Below are 24,215 nucleotides of genomic sequence, written 5' to 3' on the forward strand. Positions count from 1 at the left end.
AGAGATGGCATTTAAACTATATTCCACTTATATGCCACAGTTATTCAGGGTAATTAATTCAAAGCCAAAGCAATGGAAAATGTTAAAGATAGAGTGGAAAGGTCTTTTGATCTAGAAAGATGGATCAGCCAAGAAAACTGCTGAGCTATAGCCTTTTAACTTCAGGAGATAAAATATCTTAAAAAAAAAGAGCAAAGGAAACCACATCTTCTGTATTATCTCAAGTGGTACAGATACTTCAAATTTAACTAGAAATAGAATGACATTTAACATGCTAACTCATGTTCCTCGTATAATTTCTCCCCTCCTCTGCAGAGTATAGGGTAAAAAATGAGTTTCAATTTCACTTGTATATAAGATTCTAAATTTCATATTTATACTTCTAGAGAAAGCACAATTTCAAAATATCACCATACTGATGCAAGCCCTAAAGTGTTTTTGGTGAATTCTTGAGATTGTATAGCATTAAAAAAGTTTTCATGTGACTCATGTTCTTTTAAAACAATTTATTATAATTTATAACTTAGGAAGTTTTCAAACATATCAAAGCATTATGAAATTATGTACCATCTCATAATGTTACAGTAACAAGAAATAACAACAGGGCAGGTTCAAGGCAGAAAAGGGAAGCTAAAAATAACTTGGACATTCCTAGTCTTCCCATAAAGCATCCTTTTCTCCTGTAACTTACCCATTTTGAATGGCACTTTTCCCCTCAGACACCCAAGGTCTTTTAAAGAAGGTATTCTTGGAACCAGAGACATGGAAATAAAAAACAAACTGACAGTGACCAGAGGGGAAGGGGAAGAGGGATAATGGAGGAAAGAAGGGGAAGAGTCAAGTCAAGGAACAGAATAAAAGACCCATGGACAAGGACAAAGGCAGGAGGGGGGTGGGGGGCTGACTGAATGTGGGAGGGGGGCAGGGGAGAGCAATGGGGGAAAATGGGGACTACTGCAATTGAACAACAATAACAAATATTTTAAATAAAAAAGGTGCTCTCAGGAAAACAAAATGTGAAATTAATATGCACTGAGGTAAACATGACTAGTAACTTCGAGTATTACTCTTACACAGTTATTTGCACCTTAATCTTAAACTTAAGAGCAAGTAAGAGTGGAATTTTTAGCACCGGCTAGCAGGCAACAGTGATTCCACCTGTGCCTTTGACACTTCATGTTGAATATAGTCACACAGAGCCTAAGGAGAAGATCTGAAGACATACAAATATACTTCAAGTAAACCTACCAATTACAGTTAAACAGTAAGACTGTAATTTTATGGTTTAATTCTTTTAAAAGTGAGGTAATACTGGGAGAGGGAGAAGGACATGAGTGTAATACCAGACAATTACGGTCTTACATAAGCTTTACCTAATAATTCCTATATGTCAATTTCAACTGTCAGTAAAAAAAAAAAAAATAACAAAGTTTATTTCTTGGGAAGAAGAAATTACAATTCAGTTTTTAAGTCTGAACCTTTAAACTTGGGAAGCTTTCTTCTAGGTCAGTAGCAAGGGTCTTATCAACTTCACGCAGGATTTTGAGAAAGTCTTCCACCTGTGAGTCAAACAAAAGAACCAAATAGACATCAGTAGAGGAAAAGGTGATTTAAGATGTTGATTACTGACTATAAAGTGCTCTACCTGTGGTTTCTAAACAGTCCAGAGGAATGAAATAATGGCATGCCCCCAGACGACAACAGTATTCCCTGAAGAGTCCTCTGAAACATCCAGGAAGTGACTAGCCCTTACCCTTTTGTTTTACTCTTGAACTGGGCTTTACCTTCCACTGGTTATCCTTCTGGGTCCATTAATGAAGTTTTATTTCCATCCTCCTTCCTGCTATATTCCCTCACTCCCACATTCCATACTTCACTTTCCTAAAACAGTTCCTCTCCTGAAACTGCCTTTAATGATAGTAAATGTGACGCAAATTGAAGAAAGAGATAAACCTACTGACTATACCTACCTAAGAACCTTATTTTTCATTAATATATACATGCTGTCTTGTTCATAACAGAAAGGACTACTAAAAAAATTAGTGCTGATTCCTTTCTCCTAAAATCTGAACTGCACCTCAGGCTAGTCCCAGGAACTACCCAGCAGTCACCTATGGGGCAAAGGCACGAAGTCACGTGAACTGCGTGCACTCTTTTGACAATGGCCCTGAAGATCAAGTGTTTATTTTAAAACATTTTATTTAGTAATCCTCTGAGACTCAGCCACCTGTATGCATTTACTCCTACTCACCACAGGGCTGTAGAAAGGAAGGAGGTTTTGAAACGCACAGGTACACTTCTGCTTGCTTAACTGGCCCTCCTTTAGTCCCTTAGCCACAGTCTCCTAAAACAAAACAAAAAGACGTAAGAAAGAAAAATTTCTCTACCTGCTGAATAAAGACATCTGTATATATAATTCCCTACTGATCCTACAGGCATTTCGAATGTCCCAAACTGAACCTGGTATCGTTCCTCCTGGTGTAACCCAGCACGTGCTCCTTGGCAGTCCTCGCCTTGGTGAACAGCATGCACTACCACCCACCAGCCCAACTATATAAACCAAAAACTTGGGACGCCGAAGAGGCATTTCCTCCTCTGCTGTTCACTCCGCCCCCTAAATGTTTAATTCTATTAAATCTCCCATCCCATTCTCCTCTCCAACCACATTTCCACCATGAAGGCTCTCATTTTTCAGGTCATTCTTGAGCATTACAGCCACAAGAGCCTGCTGATTGCTCTTGGCCTCCAGTCTCAGCTCTCTCTGATCTTCTCCCTGTTGCTTTTGGAGTAATCTTTCTAAATAGATCCCATCATTTGTTGCTTAAAAAAATCTTTAGTAGCTCCTCAGTTTCCTCAAGATTAAGTCCGAACTCCATTAAGTATGGCATGAAAGAATTTTCATGTCACATCTCTGCTTTAGTCTCAGCCCACCTTCCTTCTACATTTCTATCATTTAAAAATTAACAAACATCTATGTCCTTCCCTCCAAAAACACAAGAGAACAATGGGGAAAATATTTGCAATGAATATGCACAAAATACAGTATTACCCAAGTAATATTTTATCTTTTGCAAGTTCCATGCAAACAGTAAAAATGAATAAATTTATAAAGCATGAAATGCAACCAATAACAAGTATATGGAAAGATATTCAAACTCACTAATAATAAAAATATCAGTCATCATAAGGCACAATCCAGGTGCATAAGGCACCTCCTGAATTTTACTTGATATACAATGATAAACCCAAGGATCAAGTACAATCAACATTTCACAGGTTAAAGCCTCTGGGAAACATGCAGCCATTTGCTCAGTCGTCTTCTCACTTACAATGTCACACCTAGTAATCTGACTTCTGAAAACCTATGCTAAAGTAACAGACCTGGTCTGGGAAAGGGAAGCAGAACAATTCATCAAAAAACAAATCACCAGAATAACAGAAATTTGTTTTAAAAAATATCCTTCTTGAGAAAAATTCAATAAATATGAATACATATTTCTTCTAAAATACATGGACAGAAAGAGTATGTTCAAAGGAAGAATATGCTCATAATCCAGAACATGTTCAGGAAGACTATTCCTTAAGACAAGATTACAATTTAAAAAATTTATTTTGGAGGGGACAAATTAGGTATCAAACTCGCTCTCAGTAAGAAGTCTTTCAGTGAATTAATTGATCTAAAGTCAGGAAAAGTGCTTATAATGTAGTGTTAAATAAAAATTGTATGTACTGGGTTAAAAATACCTGAAAAACACAAAGATGTATAAAAATATAGCATATCACATCAGTTGCTGGTTTAAGACTATAATAAGCTTATGGTGATTTTTTTTCTATTTTCCCAAATTTATGTAATATAGTTATACTACTTTTATATTAAATAGTAATAATAATAATAAAGTTGGAAGCATTAAGGAATCCATACTGTCTTTTGCTAAAGAAACCATTAATACTTTCTTACCTTTGTTAATACTTGGAAAATATTAGAAAGAAATTCACATGAAATATCCTTTAAGATTTTCAAGTGAAAATCATCTTGGCTTAAATCAGACTTTTTAGTTTCTTCTGTGTTAGACTCTGCTGAGTTTTCTGGTTTCTTCTGACAATGCTCCATATTTTGTAAGACACGAATCAGGCTGTCAATCAGAGGAAGATCTACTGTACAAACAAATCAAGAGGTATGAGAGCAGCCAGTTAAATTTGGTTGTTCATACATCATTCATTTGTTCACCCATTCATGCATACATTCATTCACACTGAACACCTATTAGTGCCCGAGATGATATTTCAGGTACTGCAGTTACAGTGGGAAACAAGATCATCAGGGCCTCAGCCCTCAAGAGACTTACATTTTTATACTCTCAAATAAGCAAATGAATAAAGCAGGCCATTTCAGATTTTGGAAAGTTCTATGAAGAAAATCAAAAAGGATACAACAAAGCAGCTGGCAGGGGAGGCTCTCAGAAGAGGTGACACCGAGTGGAGAACTAAAGGATAAGAAGAATCAATGCAAAGAGCCCAGAAAATACATTTCAGGCTGAGGGAACAAGTGCGAAAGCCCCAAACAGAAATATCATGGAAGGTCTGAAGAACAAAAAGAAGGCCAGTGGGACTTAAACTGAGTGAACAAGGAAAGCACAAGATGAGTTTAGAAAGCTGGGCAAGAATCCCATCACATAGGGCCATAGTGAGAAAATAATTTGAATTTTAAACTTCAACTTTCGTAAAACTCTTAAAATGTTTAAATTTTATGTTTTATTAAGATAAAAGAAAAGGATAATTTCTTAAAAGCAGACCACCAGCCCTGGCTGGTGTAGCTCAATGGATTGAGCATGGGCTGCAAACTGGTTCAATTCCCAGTCAGGGCACATGCCTGGGTTGCAGGCCAGGTCCCCAGAGGGGGCCATGTGAAAGATAACCACACACTGATATATCTCTCCTTCTCTTTCTCACTCCCTTCTCCTCTAAAAATAAATAAATAAAATCTTTTTTAAAAAAGCAGACCATCTATTTTAGTTATCCTGTAATAAAAAATGAACATAAAACTAAATAAAGCTCCAACTCAAAATATGTTTAGTGTTTAACATGAACATGCTAAAACATATCTCACTCTGAATCAATCACTTTTAACTTTGTTTAATAATTATAAATCCAGGGAAAACGTTTGCTATACTACTGAATCAAGTATATTAATTTTTTTAAACCCAATTTCATTTCCAAAGTTAGGTCTTTTACATTGCACGAAAATGTCATTTTAAAAAAGCTGGCAACCCAGAAAATCTTATCCTCTATTTCTCAGCTCAGTGTCACCTCTCCAGAGCAACGCCCGACAGGCTGCTTTACTGTATTCCCCTTGGAGTTTCTCCCACTTTCATACTTGCATCATCACCAACTCTTGACTCTAACACCCAATTCCTCACTCCATGATTCCCTGTAGATCACAATCATCTAATCTATACAGGCTCTCTCCTCTCTTTCTCACCCTCAGCAGTAACTCTGCAAAGCAGTTCAAGGCTTAGGGCAGGATGAGGAAATGGGTGTCAATCAGTAAAGTTAAAGGAGCATCTTTATACTTTCTCACCCAATCATAAAAAAATCATAAAGTTTTGGAGAGTGGGGAGAAGAAAAGAATACTTTGTCCCATAATATCAAGAAAGATGAGTTACTAGTATTCCAAATAAAAACTCTGTATGAAAAAACAGAAAAAGGAAACAAAAAGAAAAAAAACAAACTCTGTATGATTTCCAACAGAAAGTGCATATACAGATCCAGGGAGGTTACAACTAGCAATGGACTCAAAGGCAGCATTTCCACTCTGTTCCTTTCAGAAATCGCCACAAAGAAACAAAGAGAATAAGCAACAAAACCCCCAAATCCAGCTTGGAAAAAACAGGAGACAGCTGAAACCTCAAACAGAAGGTAGCTGGAGATAGCATAAAATGCAGTATAAATCAACCAGGGGGCGAGGAAGGAAAGAGAAGAACTTGAGGTGGCTGAGCTCAGAAAGAGCCAGAAAAGTCCATTTCTCTAAGAATCCCTTATTTGCAACAGTAGCAACAGAGTGCAGGGAATGAGCAAGATGACAGCTGGCACTTCCCTGGGGTTCTGAGACCCTGAGGAATATGGCATAAACAAGTAATCTGCAGGAAGCAAATGGCAAGGAAAAAGTGATACTTTACTATAGCTACCTCTGGTCCTGAGAAAAAGAGCTAGAAGACTCACAGACCCTACTCCTGTTAGCCTAGAACATCGATTTTCAACTGGTGTGCTACAAGAATTTAAAACGTGCAATATCTGACAGTTTAATCAAGGGCATTAACCTCTTTTCTCTTAGACTGTCAAATTAAAAAATGACAACAGCCAATACAACAATAGCAGACTGATGTGAATGAAGCAAAATTATAGCTATTTTTTTGCCAGATCAGAAAAAATACGTATTTTTTGGTGTGCTGCAGAATTTTAGTAGTTTATGTGAGCCACGAGATGAAAAAGGTTGAAAATCAATGACCTAGAAAACAGTCTTAGCCCATCTCCTACATGAACTCCCTGCAACTCAATTCATTCAAAGATGAGTGAGCAAAAAGAAATGGGCATAAGAGCAACACAAAGATATCAAAGAAAAAAAAGAAACAGGAAAAACAAATGATGAAGAATACTCAGCAAAAAATGTTGCCATGAAGCTTATGAATATTAAGATATAGGCCATGATTTTTTAAAAACGCATGTAACCAAGCACAACACAGGAGCTGAGACTGAGAGGAAACTTGAGATGGTGGAGCTCAAGGAAGAAGTAAAAAGAAATTAAAGGCACCACAGAAATGAAGGCAAAACTGGCAGCAGCATGCAGGAGAGCTGGACCCTGCTGAGACACGGTAACAGATAATGGAGGTAAGAAAGAACAAAGCACACCAAAAGAGTGAAAATAAAAGTGTTTGTTTTTTTAAAGGAAGATAATGGTTATGGAAGATAGGAAAGGAGATCCCACATAAACAAAATTATAACCCTCAAAGATGAAGCACAAAATGATGAAACAGAACAGACATCCAAAAATATAATTCAGAAACACCCCTTCCCCCAACACACACACTGTCTTAAAAAATTGTAATTTAAAAGCACTGGGAAAAATTGAAAAGGAAGAGTCAATGCTGAGATATATCTTTTAAAAAGTTATATCTAATGGCTTAAAAGCCATTAGATTTTAAGAATTTTTAGCCCTGGCTGGTGTAGCTCAGTGGATTGAGCATGGGCTGCGAACCAAAGGGTCACCAGTTCCATTCCCAATCAGGGCACATGCCTGGGTTGCAGGTCAGGTCCCCAGTGGGGGGCCACCTGAGAGGCAACCACACATCGATGTTTCTCTAACTCTCTTTCTCCTTCCCTTCCCCTCTCTCTAAAAATAAATAAATAAAGAATTTAAAAAAAAAAGAATTTGTAAAAAGAGGGAATAGTTATAACTATATTTGGGGAGCAGTTATAAAGGTAACCATCAACCCAAAATACAAACTTTTCAAAATGTTTGAACTACACACAAAGGACTCCCAGTCGAGGCGGCAGCACAGGTAAACACGGCTCACCTACTTGTACAACCACACCAAAATTACAGCTGCACTACAAGCAAACATAACTCAGAACCGCCAGAAATAAGTGGGGACGGAGGGCATAACATGGAGGGAGGCAAAAGGGGAAAAATTGGGACAACTGTAACAATCAATAAAATTTTAAAAATAACCACACACAAGCCCTGGCTGGCATAGCTCAGTGGATTGAGCGTGGGCCTGCGAACCACACAATCGCGGTTCGATTCCCCGTCAGGGCACATGCCTGGGTTGCAGGACGGTTCCCTGCAGGTCAGTTCCCAGCAGGGGATGCATGAAAGGCAACCACACATTGATGTTTCTCTCCTCCTCTCCTTCCCTTCCTCTCTCAAAGATAAATAAAATCTTCAAAAAAAAAAACCCACACACAAAAACAAAACAAATCATGTACAGCGACATGTAAATGTAACATACATAATGGAAAATATAACAGCATTCAGATCAAACACACCTAAATATCAATATATTTATATGAGTTTAATTCACCTATAAAAAAGAAATCAACACACATAAAACAAAGTATTTAGAAAGTTTGAAAAGAAAAAGATGGGCAAAGACAATAGTGACAAACACAAACCTCAATCTTTCTCTCTTGATATAATAATAGACCTCAAGCCAAAAAAAAGCATGAAAAAGGACAAAGGTAGGTAATTTATGATGAATGTCTATATTCCAAATAACATGGCATCACTCACTAAGCAAATTACAAATGATAAAAAGACGAACATGTTAGTAGAGACGTTAATTTTCCTCTCATTTCATATCAAAATAAGTCAAATGAAATAAACAAGGTTATAGAAGACCTCAGATCTAAATTCATAAACTCCTTGCTCAACATTTCCACTAGAATATCTAGAAGACATCTCAAACTTACAGCAGTTAAAATAAATCTTTCCTATCGCAGTAAATAGCACCTGATTAATGGTGAAACTCCAGAATCATTCTCACTCAATAAAGTCAGAAACAAGGTAAGTATGTTTTCTGCCACCACTATTACTTAACACCAGATGTACAAGGAAACCCATTAGATAAGAGAAAGAAATCAGAGACAGAAAAGTGATAAAACCTACCAAACTTAAAACCAAAGCAGTATCAGATGAAGCCCATGATTACCACTGGAACAACTATTAAAAACAGTATGAGAATTCAGTGAGGTAACTGGGTATAAAGTTAATATAAAGAAATCAACAGCCTTCATACATTCCAACAATAATAACCGATGGAAGAAAAGGCATCACACACGATAGCAATCAAAAAGATAAAATATCTTGGAGTAAACCTAATAAGAGTATGCAAGATCTATATGAACAAAATCATAAAACATTACTGAGATATAAGATAAGATGAACTAATGAAAAAGCAAATGTTCTTGGACACTCTATAAATTTAACATGGTCCCAATATAAATGCCAGGAAGATTTTGGGGGTTTATTTTTGAAAATTCTCAATCTAATTCAGTATCAAACAAAAATAAATAGTAAAAAAAAATTCTGAAACAGAGTGAAGGGGGACCAGTCCTATTAGGTCTCAAAACATAAAGCTTTAGTCACAAAAACACTATAGGTACTGATACATGACTAGAGCAATGGAACTGAATAAGATATAGAGAGAGAGTCATTTAAAACAGTGACCATAACATTTCAAATCAATGTGAGTAAACTGTTTTTTCCACTGAAAGATGTTGCAATAATTGACTTCTCATGTGGAAAAAAAGCTGAAACTGTAGATCATGACTTTTATAACTGTAGTGATAAAAATCATTCTGTGAAAGACCATTTATTTATACAGGAAAATATTCATTTTATACTTCTAAATGAAAAACTGTTGCCTAACAACATCGGCGCGACAGGACAGGGAGGAGACTCCCCAAAAAAAAAAAAAAAAAAAAAAAAAAAAAAGTAGGGACTTAAACCTATATATGCATGGGAGTGCCTAACAATTATCTTTAGATGCGAGAAATACAAGCACTATTTTTTCTTTTTATAAATTTACAATTTTTTTTGAGAATGCTAATATTTTTGTAATCAAGAGAATAAAAGCCCTAAAGTAAAAAATAGCATAAAGAAACCAAATGAACAACACAAACCTGGGCTTTAAAATCTGACTAGAATTTAACCCAGTGAACTATGTCATACTTGCCGTTTTCTATCTTTAGATACTCCAGTTCAACCTGTAGAGCATAGATGGCAGACAATACTGAAAAAACGGAGGCTAGCACCGTCTTCTGTTCTTGAAGTATGACGGGTGGATCATCAGACTGGCAGAATTCATGGCAGACCAAGTCAAAAAGTAAATTCCAAGTGTCTTTTCCAGTACCAGGACACTGCACTTAATAAAAATGATAAAGTAGTACTTAAAAAAAAATCAAATAATTAAATGAGTAAATACAGTGCTTCCCCATATAGCATCTTACCAATTGCTTGAATTCCATCATCCACTGTGGTAAGTAGCTGTAAGATATGCATGTAAACATCGAGTCCTTCCAGATTTTCAGAACTAAATACAAAAAGCAAAAGCACGGAATCAAGTACTTTACAGTCATAGGATTGCAATCATGTATTCAGTCAACAAATACTCATCACTCTGTACTAGTCGCTGCCGGAGGTGTTGAGGAAAAAACAGGGAATACGACAAAGTCTCTGTGCTCACCAGAGCTTACATTCTAATGAGGAAATCAGTCAAAAAAAATTCTGTAACATAATAAACACAAACAAGATAAAAAGTAAACATTCTTTTTCGCTTTTTCCCATAAAAGTTTTTGCAACAATGCAAAAACCTATGAAGTGATACTTTATCATTCTGGTTTACTTGACTAATCAGGACAAAAAAAATGACTAAGACTTATACAGAATGAATGTAAGGTCCACTGTACTGACAACACTGAGGTTCTTAAAACTTAACAGGATTATCCTAGCACCCTAGATCGGAACACTAAAACCATGTTAAGTATGATTTTTGTGATCAACAGTTTGAACTTCTAGAAACTCACAATCTTACTTGTTCAACTAAATGCTTATGTGAAAAGATAGTAAACAATTAAAAGATGGTTCAGCAAATATTCAAGTACCAGCTGTTTTCAGATACTATATTAGGGGGTGAAAAACAGATATATTAAGACATTGTTCCTACCTTCAAGAGGTTTATAGTCTAAAAGAAGAGAATTAAAGGGGTAATAACAAAGTAATACAAGTGTAATGCTAGAAGAAGTTGAAGGTGTTAGTAGAGGACATAGCAAACAGACTTACTTTAGATTGGAGTGTCAGGAAAGGTATCTTAAGAGAAATGCTGTTTACGCAGAAACGTGAAGGGGCAAAGAAATGTTTGAGGTAGAAGAGACATAGCGCGCAAAGACTTGGAGTTAAGAGAGCTTGGTTTAGTTAAGAAATGAAGGAAATTTCATATGGCTGAAACACAGTACAAAGAGTAAGGATGGAGCAGTACTGTACAGGATCTTTTACGCCAAGTTTTTTAAAAAATCTGAACCACATCCTAAGAAAGGCAATTGAAGAGTCACAAGCATGAAAGTGACATGGTTATGGTGTCTTCTAGAGTCTAGACTTGGAAGGAGCAAACCTCATAGCAAGGAATGCAAGTGAGAGAACCCTGCAGTTGTCTAGGTGAGAAACAGCAGCCAGAAGGTAGCATGGATGGAATCCCAGAAAAAGTCAGGGAAAACCCTTGGAGGCTGACTGGCCATGGGAAAAGAGTGGAATGAGGTAGAGTCAGCAATAGTGTCCACATTTCTTCCCTGTTGTGCAAAAAGGATAATGACTATATCATTTACTGAGACTGAGAATACTAAAGGTTTGGGGAAAAGATGATGAATTTAATCCTCACTTATATAAAGGATATAAAATTAATAGGCTTTAGCCCTGGCTGGTGTGGCTCAGTGGATTGAGCACTAGTCTAAAGGGTCACTAGTTCAATTCCCAGTCAGGGCACATGCCTGGGTTGCAGGCCAAGTCCCCAGAGGGGGCACACGAGAGGCAACCACACATTGATGTTGCTCTCCATCTTTTTCTGCCTCCCTTCACCTCTCTCTAAAAATAAAAAAAAAAATAAGATGAAATAAAAATTAATAGGCTTTAATGTAGGTTAAAGCACTAAGAATGCACAATTGACCATTAAACAGATCAATTCATAAATTAATTTTCTAGTCACTAGCAATAAAGTTTTAATAACCTACAAAACCAAGAAATCACTCTTGGGAAGAAATCAGAGCCCAAAAGTCAGTCCCTTATCTAAAAATGGCACCTATACACAAGAAACAAGAAAACAAATGTTTGAAATTAATTGATAAAGTTCTTAAATGTCCAACGGACAATAAAGGACAAGAAAATCTTACCCACTGATTTGAATTACACAAAATTGCACAAGACTTTAAACACTGACTATAATTAATGCTAACAGTAGCCTACAGCTAAGCCATCTTAGAACAGGTACTTTACCAGCATTAATGATTCTTGCACAGACCAAATATGCTGTCACCACAAATATCAGTAGTGAATCAAACCTGATAAAGATCAACTGTGTTATTCATCCTATCAAAAGGAAATTAAGATGACTTTATCTAAGGATACTTCTAGCAACTGGATTTTCATAGAACATTTTGTACAAAAGAGCTCACCTACCGTACTTGTTTGGCAGCTTCGAGTACACAGGGCACAATTCTAAACACTTGCTGCTCTTCAGAATCCTCTTGGGAATGGTCAGGAGGCTGAATAGCCCCATTTCTAATCCATTCCAACATTAGCTTCTCATCCAAATCAAAGAGTTTGTCCACAACTTCACCCACCTTCACCAGCAAGTCAACTGCAGAGAATAAAACAAATATGAAAATGAGAAACAAAATTTTGAAAGCAGTAATGTTAAGCAAAATTCCTAAAGCTAATCCAAAAAAGCCAATCTTGCCAAGGCATTTCTTATTCCAAAAGCAGGAAGTTTGCATCCTTTGCTTGGGAATTTAAGAAGAAATTTTATCTTTTTTAAAATAATTTTTTTCAATTACAGTTGACATATAATATTATGTGTTAACATACAATATTATGTGACATACAATATTCAGATGTACCACATAGTGATTAGACATTTATATATCTTAAGAACTGATCACCCCCCATAAATCTAGTACATATCAACACAACACAATTTTTTATCTCAAATTGAAGTACTTTCTTACCTTACACTTAGCCTTTAAGTGACCTCTAGAAATTGTTACCTGGTTTCCTAACAATTAAATATAATCAAACATTTTTTCTAGATTACATGGTGACTTACCATTTGTTGAACTTGACATGATGAAGCACATGCTATCATAAACAGCGGGGTGTTCCCGGATTCTTTCAACCCAGATGTTGGCCACTTCTGTCTGGGACAGGCACGTAAGCAACAACCTGCATGAAAAATGTGAGCTTGACACCTTATCTTTCAAACAAAGTAAAAGAATTCAAGAGTAAAGAATTAACTCTACTTTTACTACACTCCCTTTCGAGTGAGTTTTTATAAAACCCATAGAAAGAGAAAAACACACCTGCTTGTCTCCAGCAGAGTAGGAGGGTCTGAGTCATACAAACAGTGCAGTAATACCTGGCTGAAAAACAAACAGTTTAACCAATATGCATTCATTCTCTCATTTTAAGTATCAAAGCAGTTTTTGTTCGATTTTTTAAACCTTTTAAAATAGGACAGTGCTGCATCTCCAGAGCCCACGTTCCCCTTCCAAATCACAATTCTTTCCCACCTAGAAATGACGACAACCCTGACTTTCCAGCCACTGTCTCTTTACTTTACTTACTATATAGTTCTATTATTTAATGTATTTGATTTTGACCTTGATATGGAGGAAGTTATATTGTATGCGGTTTTTTGAGTTTCAGTTCCTTTGCCATGTGTTTAAGATGTACCCATGCTGTTTCTGTAACTGTTCTTTGATTCATTGCTGCAGAACATTCCATTGTACAAATATTACACACTTTATCTTTCCAGTCTACTGTTTTTGTTTTAATTTTTTGTTTATTTATCTTTTAGAGAGAGGGGAAGGGAGGGAGAAAGAAAGGGTGAGAAACACAAATGTGAGAGAAACATGGATCAGTTGCCTCTCATATGGGCCCCAACCAAGGACCAAATTCGCAACCTAGGCACACACCCTGACTGGGAACAGAATTGGCAACCTTTCACTTTGCAAGACAGCTCACAGGCAACTGAGCCACCCCAGTCAGGGCTCCGTCTACTACTAATGGACACTTGAGTTGATTCCAATTCGAGGCTCTTTTGTAAGCAATGCTCCTATAATACTTTTTTGTATCAGTACCCTGACATACATGCGTGTGGTTTCTCTTACCATATGTTAGTGGCATTGCTGGGTCACGATATATGGCTATTTTCCAACCTGACCTGTTAATGGCCCACTGTTCCAAAGAGACTGAACAAATTCATATCCCATCATCAATGTAAACTGTTCCATAATAATTTTAAGATAAGCACTTATTGAATTTTTAAAAAGATTTTCTTTATTTTTAGAGAGAAGAAGGGAGGTAGAGAAACACCTGATCAGTTGCCTTTCACATACCCCCAGCTGGGGACCTGGCCCGAAACCCAGGCATGTGCCCTGACTGGGAATCAAACCTGCAACTTGCAGTTTGCAGGCTGGTGCTCAGTTCACTGAGCCACACCGGCCAGGGCAACATTTATTGAATTTATAAAACCTGTTTACATTACTCATTCTCAGGTTTTTGATAGAAACCATTAGAGGCACTAAACACAGTCCTGAGTCATTTACTCCATGAATGTTTATATATTACTGAATAAACACTTAGGATCTGAAAGTCCCTCCACTCCTAGAGGAGGTAATCAAGTACCTGTATCATATCACTTGAACCCTATAATAAACCCTACAACCCTCACCGAAGATAACTGCCCAAGACAGTTTTCTTAAACTATTGTGGGCACAAATTTCTTCAAGATTCTAATTAACAGCCATGAACCTTCTGCCTAGAATATGAATTCACTCACAAAATTTGGCATGTAAATCCAGGGTGTTCTCATACCTCTTAAAGTAACCACCAGGGTTTCCACCATTAAAAAATCCTCTGCCCCAAACTCCCCTGCATGGGAAGACAACTAGCCCCCAAGCAGAAGCACGAAAGCCTTTGAATCACAGAGGCAATCCCGAACCTTCTGGTCTGTTGGCAAGTCCCACCCTCTGACCTAAGTCGCAGTCCCCAGGGTAACTCTAGTCAACGACACTAGTCTCCAGCTTTTTCTGACTCTAGCTTTCTCAGCCCCTGGACTCCCTGAGCCTAAACTGGTTTGGACTCCGGTCAGGTGCCCCATCTGGAAGCTTTGCCTCACTGTTCTTATTCTATCTGGCTTACCACCTGATGATTCGGGTGCTTCTACCGTGGATAAAAATCTTGACTCGTGTCCATAAATAGTGTGGAAGCTCCTAGTTACCATCGACAGTGGAGAATGTTCATCGGCAGAAAAGAAGTACTACGTTTTATAATATTTTCCTTCCTCTCTCTCTTATGTATCAGGAGTTCCTTAGGGATAGGAAATATCAATCTACTTTTTAAAAATATAATTATTATGTAGTAAAACTTACCCAAGATTTTTATCGCTGCTGACGGACACACATAAGTCCTGGAAACAGGCCATATTACCTAATATTCCCACACAGATTTCCTGTCAAACCAAATTTCACAGGTCACAATAGCTCTGAAGTGAAAGACACATACAAGAATAACACCTGAAGAAAAATGCTCACTGAGCCTTAGCAGACAGAACAGGAGCAGCACACACCAGTATATTGCCCGCACCCGAATCCAGACAATGTCAGAGTATCTGTGAAAGGAGGAAAGACATGCAAAAAAGTGAGACTGAAGGCAGGCAGAAGTTATGGAAGAAGAAATGTTATGGATAAACTGAGTCTTCAATGACTGCTAGGGTTTAGACAAGCATATAAGACAGACACTCAAACAAAGAATCGGAAAGGCAAAACAGGAATAAGGTACATGGTTAATACAGAAGACAGTAAAGAAAGCAGCCAGGCTGTTGCGTGAAGTGAAGGAACAGCAAGAGATAAACACAGCAAGTAGGAAGGTCAGGATTAAGGGCTCTGAATGCCATGAAGTGGTTAGATTTAGTTTAGAAGGTTATATGGAGCCATGAAGGTGCTCCAGAAGGGGGACAACACACTGCAACAATATTTTAGGACAATTACTCTGGTAGTAAAATGCACTATTTCATGATAGTTAAAAAAACTTTAAAAGAAGTTAATAAGCCCAGTAATAACAGCCAATGTTTATTTAGCACTTACTATGCCTAGGCACTTTCCATATACCACTTCATATAATAATTTATGAGGTAGGTACTATTATTATCCCCATTTTTCAGATGAGGAAACTAAAGTACAGAAAATTTAAGCAACTTGCCCAAAGCCCCCAACTAGGAAATAGCAGTGCTCCAGAGCATGTGACCACCATACCATACTGTATATCTCCGAAATCAAGATGCAAGAAGATGAAGGTGGTAATGGCATGCATGCAAAGGAAAAAAGATAAGAAAGGTCTCAAGGTAAAAGCAAAGTAATTTGATGGAAAGCAAATTCCTAGGTTTCAAGTTGCTTCTTTTCTCCAGTCAGGGATACTGGTCCCACTGACAAGAGAACTAGAAAAGAAGGCATAGGAAAAGACACGAGTTCAGCTAGGATAGTTTCCAAACTTGCTGGATCCTAAGAATTACTCAGAGAGCATGTTAAAAATACAGATTTCCAAGCCCCATCTCAGAACTATTCAATCAGAATCCCCAGGGCAGGGCCTGGGAAGCTCTTGTTTACTGAGCACACCAGGTGATTTTTATGATCAGATACATATGATAATCACTGTTAGGATACATGGAATTTTTTACTGCAAAATGCAGCATGCCGGTACAGAATGAATGCCTGAAAAAAGCTGGAGACCTGGCACCAAAAAATGAGAAAGTAGGTCATAGCTTTGACACCACAGGCGCAGATTTACAAGTTAATGGTGTAACGAGTGGATGTGTTCACTAAAGAAATTAATATTAAAAAAACAAGGGATCTGGGTCTACACCTTAGAAGGAATCCACACTCAGCATGTAGGAAGAGAGAAAAAAAGCAAAGAAGTGACAGGGAAGTGACTAAAGAGATCAGAGACCAAGAGAATAGGTGGCACCAAAGATACAGGAGTGAAGAGCCAGTAAAATCTGTGAGATCAAGTGTTGGTGGCAGATGAAAACAGAGCTGGGCAGAAAGGAAACGTGTGTATTTCCCTTACAAACTAAAGAGGGGGTAACTGAGTTTGCAATCAAAGACCCAGCTTCTCAGTCTTGGCTGCTCACTGGAACAAATCACCTGGGGGAACTTTAAGAGCTGTGTAGAGCCCAGCAATCAGACTCTGTTTAACCTGATCAGGGTATGGCCCAACTCAGGACGTTTTAAAAGCTCCCAAGGGCAAAGCTTCTTAAAATGTGGGCCCTGGTCCAGAGAACTAGCATCCCTTTGGAACTTGTTTGAAATCCTCAACCCTACCCCAAACCTACTGGGAGTTCACCTAGTCGTTAGTGATTCTGGGATATGTTGAAGTTTTGGGAGTCTATGTCTGCAGTGATTCAAACTTGTAGCAAAGGCTGAGAATCATGGCCCACAGACAAGGCTGCGGCTTACAGACGTGTACAATCATAGAACTGATTCCTGAAAGGTGCTATTCCTGACATAAACTTATTTTCTTTAAGTGTCAATCATGAATCAATGTATTTAAGTTAGAAAAATACAGGAGAAAAATCATTACTACTGTAAAATCTTTTATAATGTAAGTACCCAAAGAAAAAGTGGCTCATCCTTTCACCAGGCCCCAATTCAGGTGGAGCACTGTACTAAGTAAAATTTTAAGTCAACATTCAATTTGTAAAAATATGCTATAGAATTTTCCACTTCGTAATTTCAAAGAAAGAGGGACAATACAGTACAGTGATTATACTGAAAGACAGAACAGGCTCAAAGCCCAGATCTACTCTTTCCTAGTTATAAGACCTTAGACAAATTTCTTAAGCTGAGACCTAGTTCTTTTATTTATAAAATAGAGATAAATGCCCAACCTCATAGAATAGTAACCCAAATACTCAGATAACAGCTATTGTTCATAATTATAATTACTTAACAGATATTTATTAATCGCCTACAATATGCATAGCACACAGTAACCTAAATAGCACTAAAGCACAATACATTGCGCAGAACACAGATAAGAATAAATGAGAAATACAGATAATTATCTCAGGTGTTTATTACCAGCAATGGCCACTGAGTGCTGACTTATTTGGGAAGGCTGGGAAGAAAGTGCCATCTTGGATAACAGATGTGAAAATGGAGAGGGGATGGAAGGCAGACAAAGGGAAACAGAGATGGTGATGATCACAGTAAGCTCCTGTGATGAGGAGCAGACAGGCCTTGCTAAATTAGAAGGATATCTGAAGGTAGATTTTATGCTAGAAAGATGAATTAGATTCAGATTATGGAAAGTCTTGAATAATAGGCTGAGTTTAGAATGAAGGTTTGGAAGCAATGGAGGATTACATGAATCAAAAGGAGTAGTAAACAGAAATGGGAGGTCTAGGTACTGTTCCCCACTCTGCCACTTACTGGCAACATGACTTTGGGTATGCTTACGTGAAAATATTAATCTCCCTGGTCCAGCCAAATCTAAAATGCTAGGATTCTAACAACTTTTAATAGCACGTTACCTAGCACCTGGTAATGTTCAATAAACTAATTTTTAGCCAGTAGGAAAATTAAAGCGAGAAAAGTGAAAGACATTATCTGCTGTCATTGCTCCAAAGAGGAGGCTATAAAAACGTACATACTTACTCTCAATCGAGGACATCTGGATTTAGCCAATACTCCCAAAAATATGTCAGGAGCATTAAATTCTTGGAGAAATAAAGCCACATCCTGGAAATACAAATGATTATTACCTTGGATACTGAATATTACTCTTTAACCCCAGAGCTTAGGCAACCATAAAAAAACTTAATTCTATATATTCCTCCTTTTAGGCACAAGAAGAAATGGTTAGGATCTGTGTCAATAGATAAAAGCAATGTTAGAAGGTCTTTGTGGTACCTGGTCCCAAGCAACGGAACAATTCCACAAACAAATCTAAACTAGTATCAGTATCAGAGGGCTGATGGGTCAAGAACCTAAGTTTTGTTCGACAACGGAGATGTTTTTTCCATGAACAACTGGGTTGAGAACCTAACTGTCCGATAAGGGAGACCGAGAACCAAGGTCTGACTGTAACTGTGATGCTCCAGAGGGCTGTCCTCTTTGTCTGCCTTGAATATATTTACATTAACAACCTTTCTAACCACCAGGAATTCCATTCACTCACTCAAACACATTTCCTCATTACCAATACCGTGCTAGAAGCCGGAAATAAGGAAAAGTAAAACTCTTAATTCTTGTCTTCTAAGAGCTTAGAACGTGTTAAGGGAAACCGGTGAAAACTCCTATTGGGTCATGCCCCAAATCACAACTTGTGCTTTCAAAGTCCTCAACAGAAAAAAAACTCTGGCCACAGCGTCGCTGCAGCAGCTTCACACTTCCTTCCTAAAGTGCGACCAGTCCACAGAACCTAAAGGGACACACCACACAGGGAACCTGAATGGGACATGTGACCGAATCTTGTTAGAATATGGGCCAAAAACTAATTCAGTTTGCTGAAATTAGAGAAGACATAAATAAATGGAAAGATACAACTTGTTTATGAATCAAGAAACTCATTAATTTATCAATTCTTTCCCTATCTAACCTATAAATTCAACTCAATTTCAGTCAAAATTCTAGCAGACTTTTTGTAGAAGCTGACAAGTTAATTCTAAAATTAATACGGAAATACAAAGGACCCACGACAACCAAAACAACTCTTACCAAGGACAAAGTTGAAGGAGTAATGCTACCTGACTTCAAAATTATGGAGTTACAGTCATCAAACAGTTTGGGATTGTTGTAAAAATAGACAAATAGATCAATAGAACAGAAAGAGTCCAAAAACACATTCACATGTCTATGTAAGACAACTCATTTTTAACAAAGGTGCAATGGCAATGCAGTGGAGAAAGGACAGGCTTTTTAACAAGTGAGATAGAATCCATGTGCGAAAAAAGTGAATTTCATCCATACCTCGCATCATACTCAAAAAAGAACTCAATATGGATCAAAGATCTGTAAGTAAAACCTAAAATTATAAAACTTTTAGAAAAAAATAACAATACCATTCAAAAATGGACAAAAGACTCAAACTGGCACTGAATCAAAAAAGATAAATGACTGCAAATAAGCACATGAAAATGCATACATTATTAGTAATTAAGGAAATCCAAGTTATGATTATAATGAGAATCACCACACTTATTAGAATGACTAAAATTTAGAAGACTGACCATACCACATTGGTGAAGATGAGAACAAACTGCTTACAGTAATATAAAATGTAAAAAAAACTTTGGAAGCCCTAGCTGGTTCCCTAGCGCAGCCCTGGGAACCAAAGAATCGCGCTTCAATTCCCAGTCAGGGCTCATGCCTGAGTTGCAGGCCAGTTCCCAGCAGGGGACACACAAGAGGCAACCATACATTAGTATTTCTCTCCCTTTCTCCTTCCCTTCCCCTCTCAAGATAAACAAATAAAATCTTTTCTTTAAAAAGATTGATTGATATTTTTAAAAAAACTTTGGAAAAAGTTCAACCATTTCTTTAAAAGTTAAACACGTGGCTACCGCATGATCCAACCACAGCACCCTCGCCATTTACCCAGGAGAAAGGAAACACACATCCATACGTACTTACACAAAAGTTCACAGCTTTATCTGTAATAAACTATAACTCAACTTACATAAAACTCTCAAAAATGCAAACTATTCTGAAGTAACAGAGAGCTGCTCAGTGGTTGCCTGGAGGGGGCAGAGGCAGGAAGGGGTAAGAGGGATTAAAAGGGGCATAAAGAAACTTTTGGGGGTGATAGATATGTTCTCTATCTTGGCTATGGTGGTGGTTTCATATGTGTGTACACGTCAAAAATTTTCAAATTGCAGTTTAAAATGTGCAGTTTTTGTATATCAATTATGCTTCGCATATATTTTGTGTCAATTATAGCTTAATAAGGGTGTTTTTAAAAATGGCTTGAGGCAATGAATAGCTATTAGCAATTTTTGAGAGAAGAAAACAATTAAGCATGTTTTAGGAAAAAGATAACTTAGGTGGTGATGTGGAAGACAGAAGGGAAGTGAGAGAGACTAAATCGGGATTTTAACGAGGAATTTGCTGCAAAGTCCAAGTAATAAAATGAGAGCTTATGTGAGTCCATCTCTTGCTTCTTCTCCTACCTGTAAAATAATGGAACTACCTATATCACAAGGTTATTGTGGAGAAAAAATGGAGTAATAAAGGTGAAAATGCTTTGGAGCTCTAGAGTACAACACAAATGTTAAAATATTATTAATGTAATGATATACACATAATTCCTTCCTGTCCCTTTCTTCTAATTTAACAATGCTACATCAATGGTTTCCTGATTCCAACCTACTCTCAAATCCAAGGCCAACGTTATCTTTAGGTAGATAAGTATCAGAACCTTCCTGAGTTACAAGAGTTCTGGCATTTGTAAAGCTAAGTATTTAACACAAATCTAAAAGACAAAAGTAGAGCATTTATAGCTCCTGGGGCCTCAAGGCCATCACCTACAGGGTTACAGAAAAAACCCATCCACTACCTGAGTACCCAACAGCCCTTTCATTTTCATTTCCTGCCCCGTACCTCATCCATTGACATATCCCACACTCTGCAAATTTCATTCTCCATGTCTTCATCCAGCTCCATCTGCTGCTGCTCCTCATCGTCTGAGCTGGATGTATTGTTTTCAGGGCTAACAACCTTCAGAAACACAGAAGAAAAGAGGTGAACAAAACTTGTCCTTAGTATTCCTTATGTAATATTACCCCATAATCATGTACAAGTCACAAAGATACCACCTTCAAACCATTTTCTCTTGCAAAACTGTGTTAAAAAAAATCAGTATCTTAGGTAGATCTAGTCATTCAACATTCATGGAGTAAATACTGTTGCTAGGCATTGGGGCAGAAATACAAAGATGAGTAAGATTTATGCCCTTGCTTTCAAGCAGTTTATGGTTTGGTGGGGAAAAGACAGATAAACTGATAATTACACTGAAAAGACTGATTCAACTGAATCGTGGACAAAAAGTTGTAAGGGCAAAAATGATGGACCAAAGACCTATGCCTGGGAGAAGTTAGGGAAAACTTCCCTTAGGTGATATTTAAGCTAGATCTCTGAGGAAGAAGAGGAGTTTGTACTGTGAAGAAGGGAAGACCATACAAAGTACAGGTGTTCAGCATTAAGGGCCCCCAGCGTGGGGGTGGTGAGAGTTTACAGTGTCACGGGCAGATAGGGCTGGATTCCAAGCTAAGAGATACGCATTCTTCTCCTGTAGGCAAAAGAACTATAAGGAGTTCCCACGGATACTTTTTGGTAGTTTTTTTTAAAAGGAAGATTATTCTGGCTGCTGTGTAGAAGTGGATGACTGGAAAGAAAAGGAACTGGAAGTAGGTAAATCAGTTGGGAAACGTGGAGGAAAGCTCACACGGACAGCTTCCTATAAGCCACACACCCTGGTAAGCACGCTACGGCCATTATCTTATTTAAATTACACAATAACCCTATAAACAACGACATTATCATCCTACTGTACAGAAACTGCGAAGGAAAGCGAGGATCTGGGCGATTAGGTGGTAACTTGCCCAAAGACACGCTGCAAGTAGGTGATGAAGCCGCGAGTTGAGTACCAGAGCATTATGATTCCAAAATCACCATTTTCTTTTTTTTACAACAAAAGCCCACGAAACGTAAATTGGGACTTAGACTTCGGAAACGGCCGTGAGAATGGGGAGCAAAAACCCGAGCAATGTATTTACGTGACCATATATTTTTAGAAAATTTGCAGAAGTAAACATGTTTTAACCGCAGGCGCTCCGGCGTTCCTGCCGTTACACCTCCTTCTGGGCTCCGGGAGTGGCTGCGGCAGTTCGGGGTCGGGGAAAGCTGCGGGGCCCCGACACTGGAGACTCCACCGCGCGCGCCGTGGGGGGGGGGGGGGGGGTCGCGGTGGAGACCAGCCACCAGGCCCGGTGGGGCTGCCTGAGGCGGGGCCGGACACTGGGGGGAAAGTAAGGGGAGCTCACGAGAGGCGCGAATTTCCACACCTGGATAAGCCCGCTGAGGACGCCGAAAAGCCAGTGCTTGCTGTACACCGTGCTCCCTATGCAGTCTCCCCCCACCACCTCCTCCTCGCAGTCGTCCCCATTTGGCGGCGACGGAGGCGAAGGGTTACGGTCCATGATTCGGCCGTTAAGAGCGTCGTAGAACCGCACCGGAAGCCGCCGGAGGAGGCGAGAGGCCTTCTGGTGCCAGAGGGCCCGGCGCTGCTCTGGCCACAGCGCCCCCTGCTGCCCAGAGGCCTGCAGTCCTGGGTGCCCGCCCAATGTTCCCATCAGCCATAGGAGCTCAGGTGAGCCATCTCCGCCACCCCACTCCACCAGGACCCAGGCATGGTCACATTCATCATTGTTGTGAGTCACCCTCACTGGACCATATATTTCATGGTCCATCCACTAAATGCCCCATAATTATGCCAACCCCAAAAGTCCCCAGAGACATCCAAAAGCTGGGAATGGGAATAGTGCAATGCTGTCCTTGTTAAGAACGATGGTCTAGCCCTGGCTAGTGTAGCTCAGTGGATTGAGCGCAGGTCTAGGAAACACAGAATTGCAGTTCAATTCCCAGTCAGGGCACATGCCTGGGTTGCAGGCCAGTTCCCAGCAGGGGACTCATGAGAGGCAACCATATGTTGATATTTCTCTCCTTCTCTCCTTCCCTTCCCCTCTAAAGATAAATAAATAAAATTAAATTAAAAAAAAAAAAACTATGTTCTAGCTCTCTGTCCCCGGGACTGGAAAGTTTCGGGAAGAACTACGGTCATGCCATTCTCTAAGGAAACGACTACTTACCTCTTTCTGAAGTTACCTCGACACAGTGACGTAATCTCCTCTAAATTGTTGCTTGCTTTTTTCTCAGCCCTTTATTACCTACCCTCCCATATACATTTGCACCCATAGACTTGTGAGGATACTGGGGTAGTACATGGAATACATTCATTGAAAGAATGACAAAGTGAACTAATATATGTAAAAGTGTTTTATAAGCTCTAAACTTCAATGCAAATGCGAGTTACAGCAAATGGTTCAAAATGGTGGTTCTACCCCTGGCCAGTGTGGCTCAGTTTGTTGGGCATCCTCCCACAAAGCAAAAGGTCACTGGTTCAATTCCCTGTCAGGTCACAGGCTTCAGTCCGCAATCAGGGCGAGTACAAAAGGCAACTGATGAATGTTTCTCTCTCACACTGATGCTCCTCTCCTTGTCTCCCTCCCACCCTTCCCCCTCTTTAAAATCAAATAAATTTAAAACAAAAATTTTTAAACAAGGGTGGCTCTAGTGTCAAACTAGCAATGTGACTTGGATATATATTTTAACTGTTT

General features: G+C 38.6%; 1 protein-coding gene across 2 annotated transcripts; it reads right to left on the reverse strand.

Moving 5' to 3' along the window:
* Positions 1-491: 491 nt before the first annotated feature.
* On the reverse strand, positions 492-23,052 carry SAAL1 (serum amyloid A like 1). 2 transcript variants are annotated; one of them, XM_037150570.2, is made up of 12 exons: positions 22,884-23,052; positions 21,421-21,537; positions 18,478-18,561; positions 15,196-15,275; positions 13,123-13,182; positions 12,870-12,985; positions 12,224-12,404; positions 10,006-10,088; positions 9,732-9,920; positions 3,959-4,152; positions 2,252-2,344; positions 492-1,559 (listed from the first exon to the last, which is right to left on the reverse strand). In XM_037150570.2, the coding sequence occupies exons 1-12, from the start codon at positions 23,016-23,018 to the stop codon at positions 1,467-1,469; spliced, it is 1,425 nt and encodes a 474-aa protein (XP_037006465.2). In that variant the 5' UTR covers positions 23,019-23,052; the 3' UTR covers positions 492-1,466. The 2 variants fall into 2 exon arrangements, with proteins under 2 accessions (XP_037006465.2, XP_037006464.2); XM_037150569.2 differs by having other exon boundaries at positions 3,959-4,155.
* Positions 23,053-24,215: the final 1,163 nt, after the last annotated feature.

The sequence above is a fragment of the Artibeus jamaicensis genome, unplaced genomic scaffold (genome assembly GCF_021234435.1).
Source record: "Artibeus jamaicensis isolate MK-2021 breed Jamaican fruit bat unplaced genomic scaffold, CSHL_Jam_final contig_797, whole genome shotgun sequence".
Lineage (NCBI taxonomy): Eukaryota > Metazoa > Chordata > Mammalia > Chiroptera > Phyllostomidae > Artibeus > Artibeus jamaicensis.

Bases quoted from the DNA above. Each gene is read 5' to 3' on its own strand.
- SAAL1 (XM_037150569.2), bottom strand. From the start codon at position 23,018: ATGGACCGTAACCCTTCGCCTCCGTCGCCGCCAAATGGGGACGACTGC. The intron at 18,562-21,420 runs GTACGGGGCAGG...TTGTATTTCCAG, and splicing joins GGGATATGTCAATGGATGAG to GATGTGGCTTTATTTCTCCA. The intron at 2,345-3,958 runs GTAAGAAAGTAT...GTTTTGTTTTAG, and splicing joins TTTTCCAAGTATTAACAAAG to GAGACTGTGGCTAAGGGACT.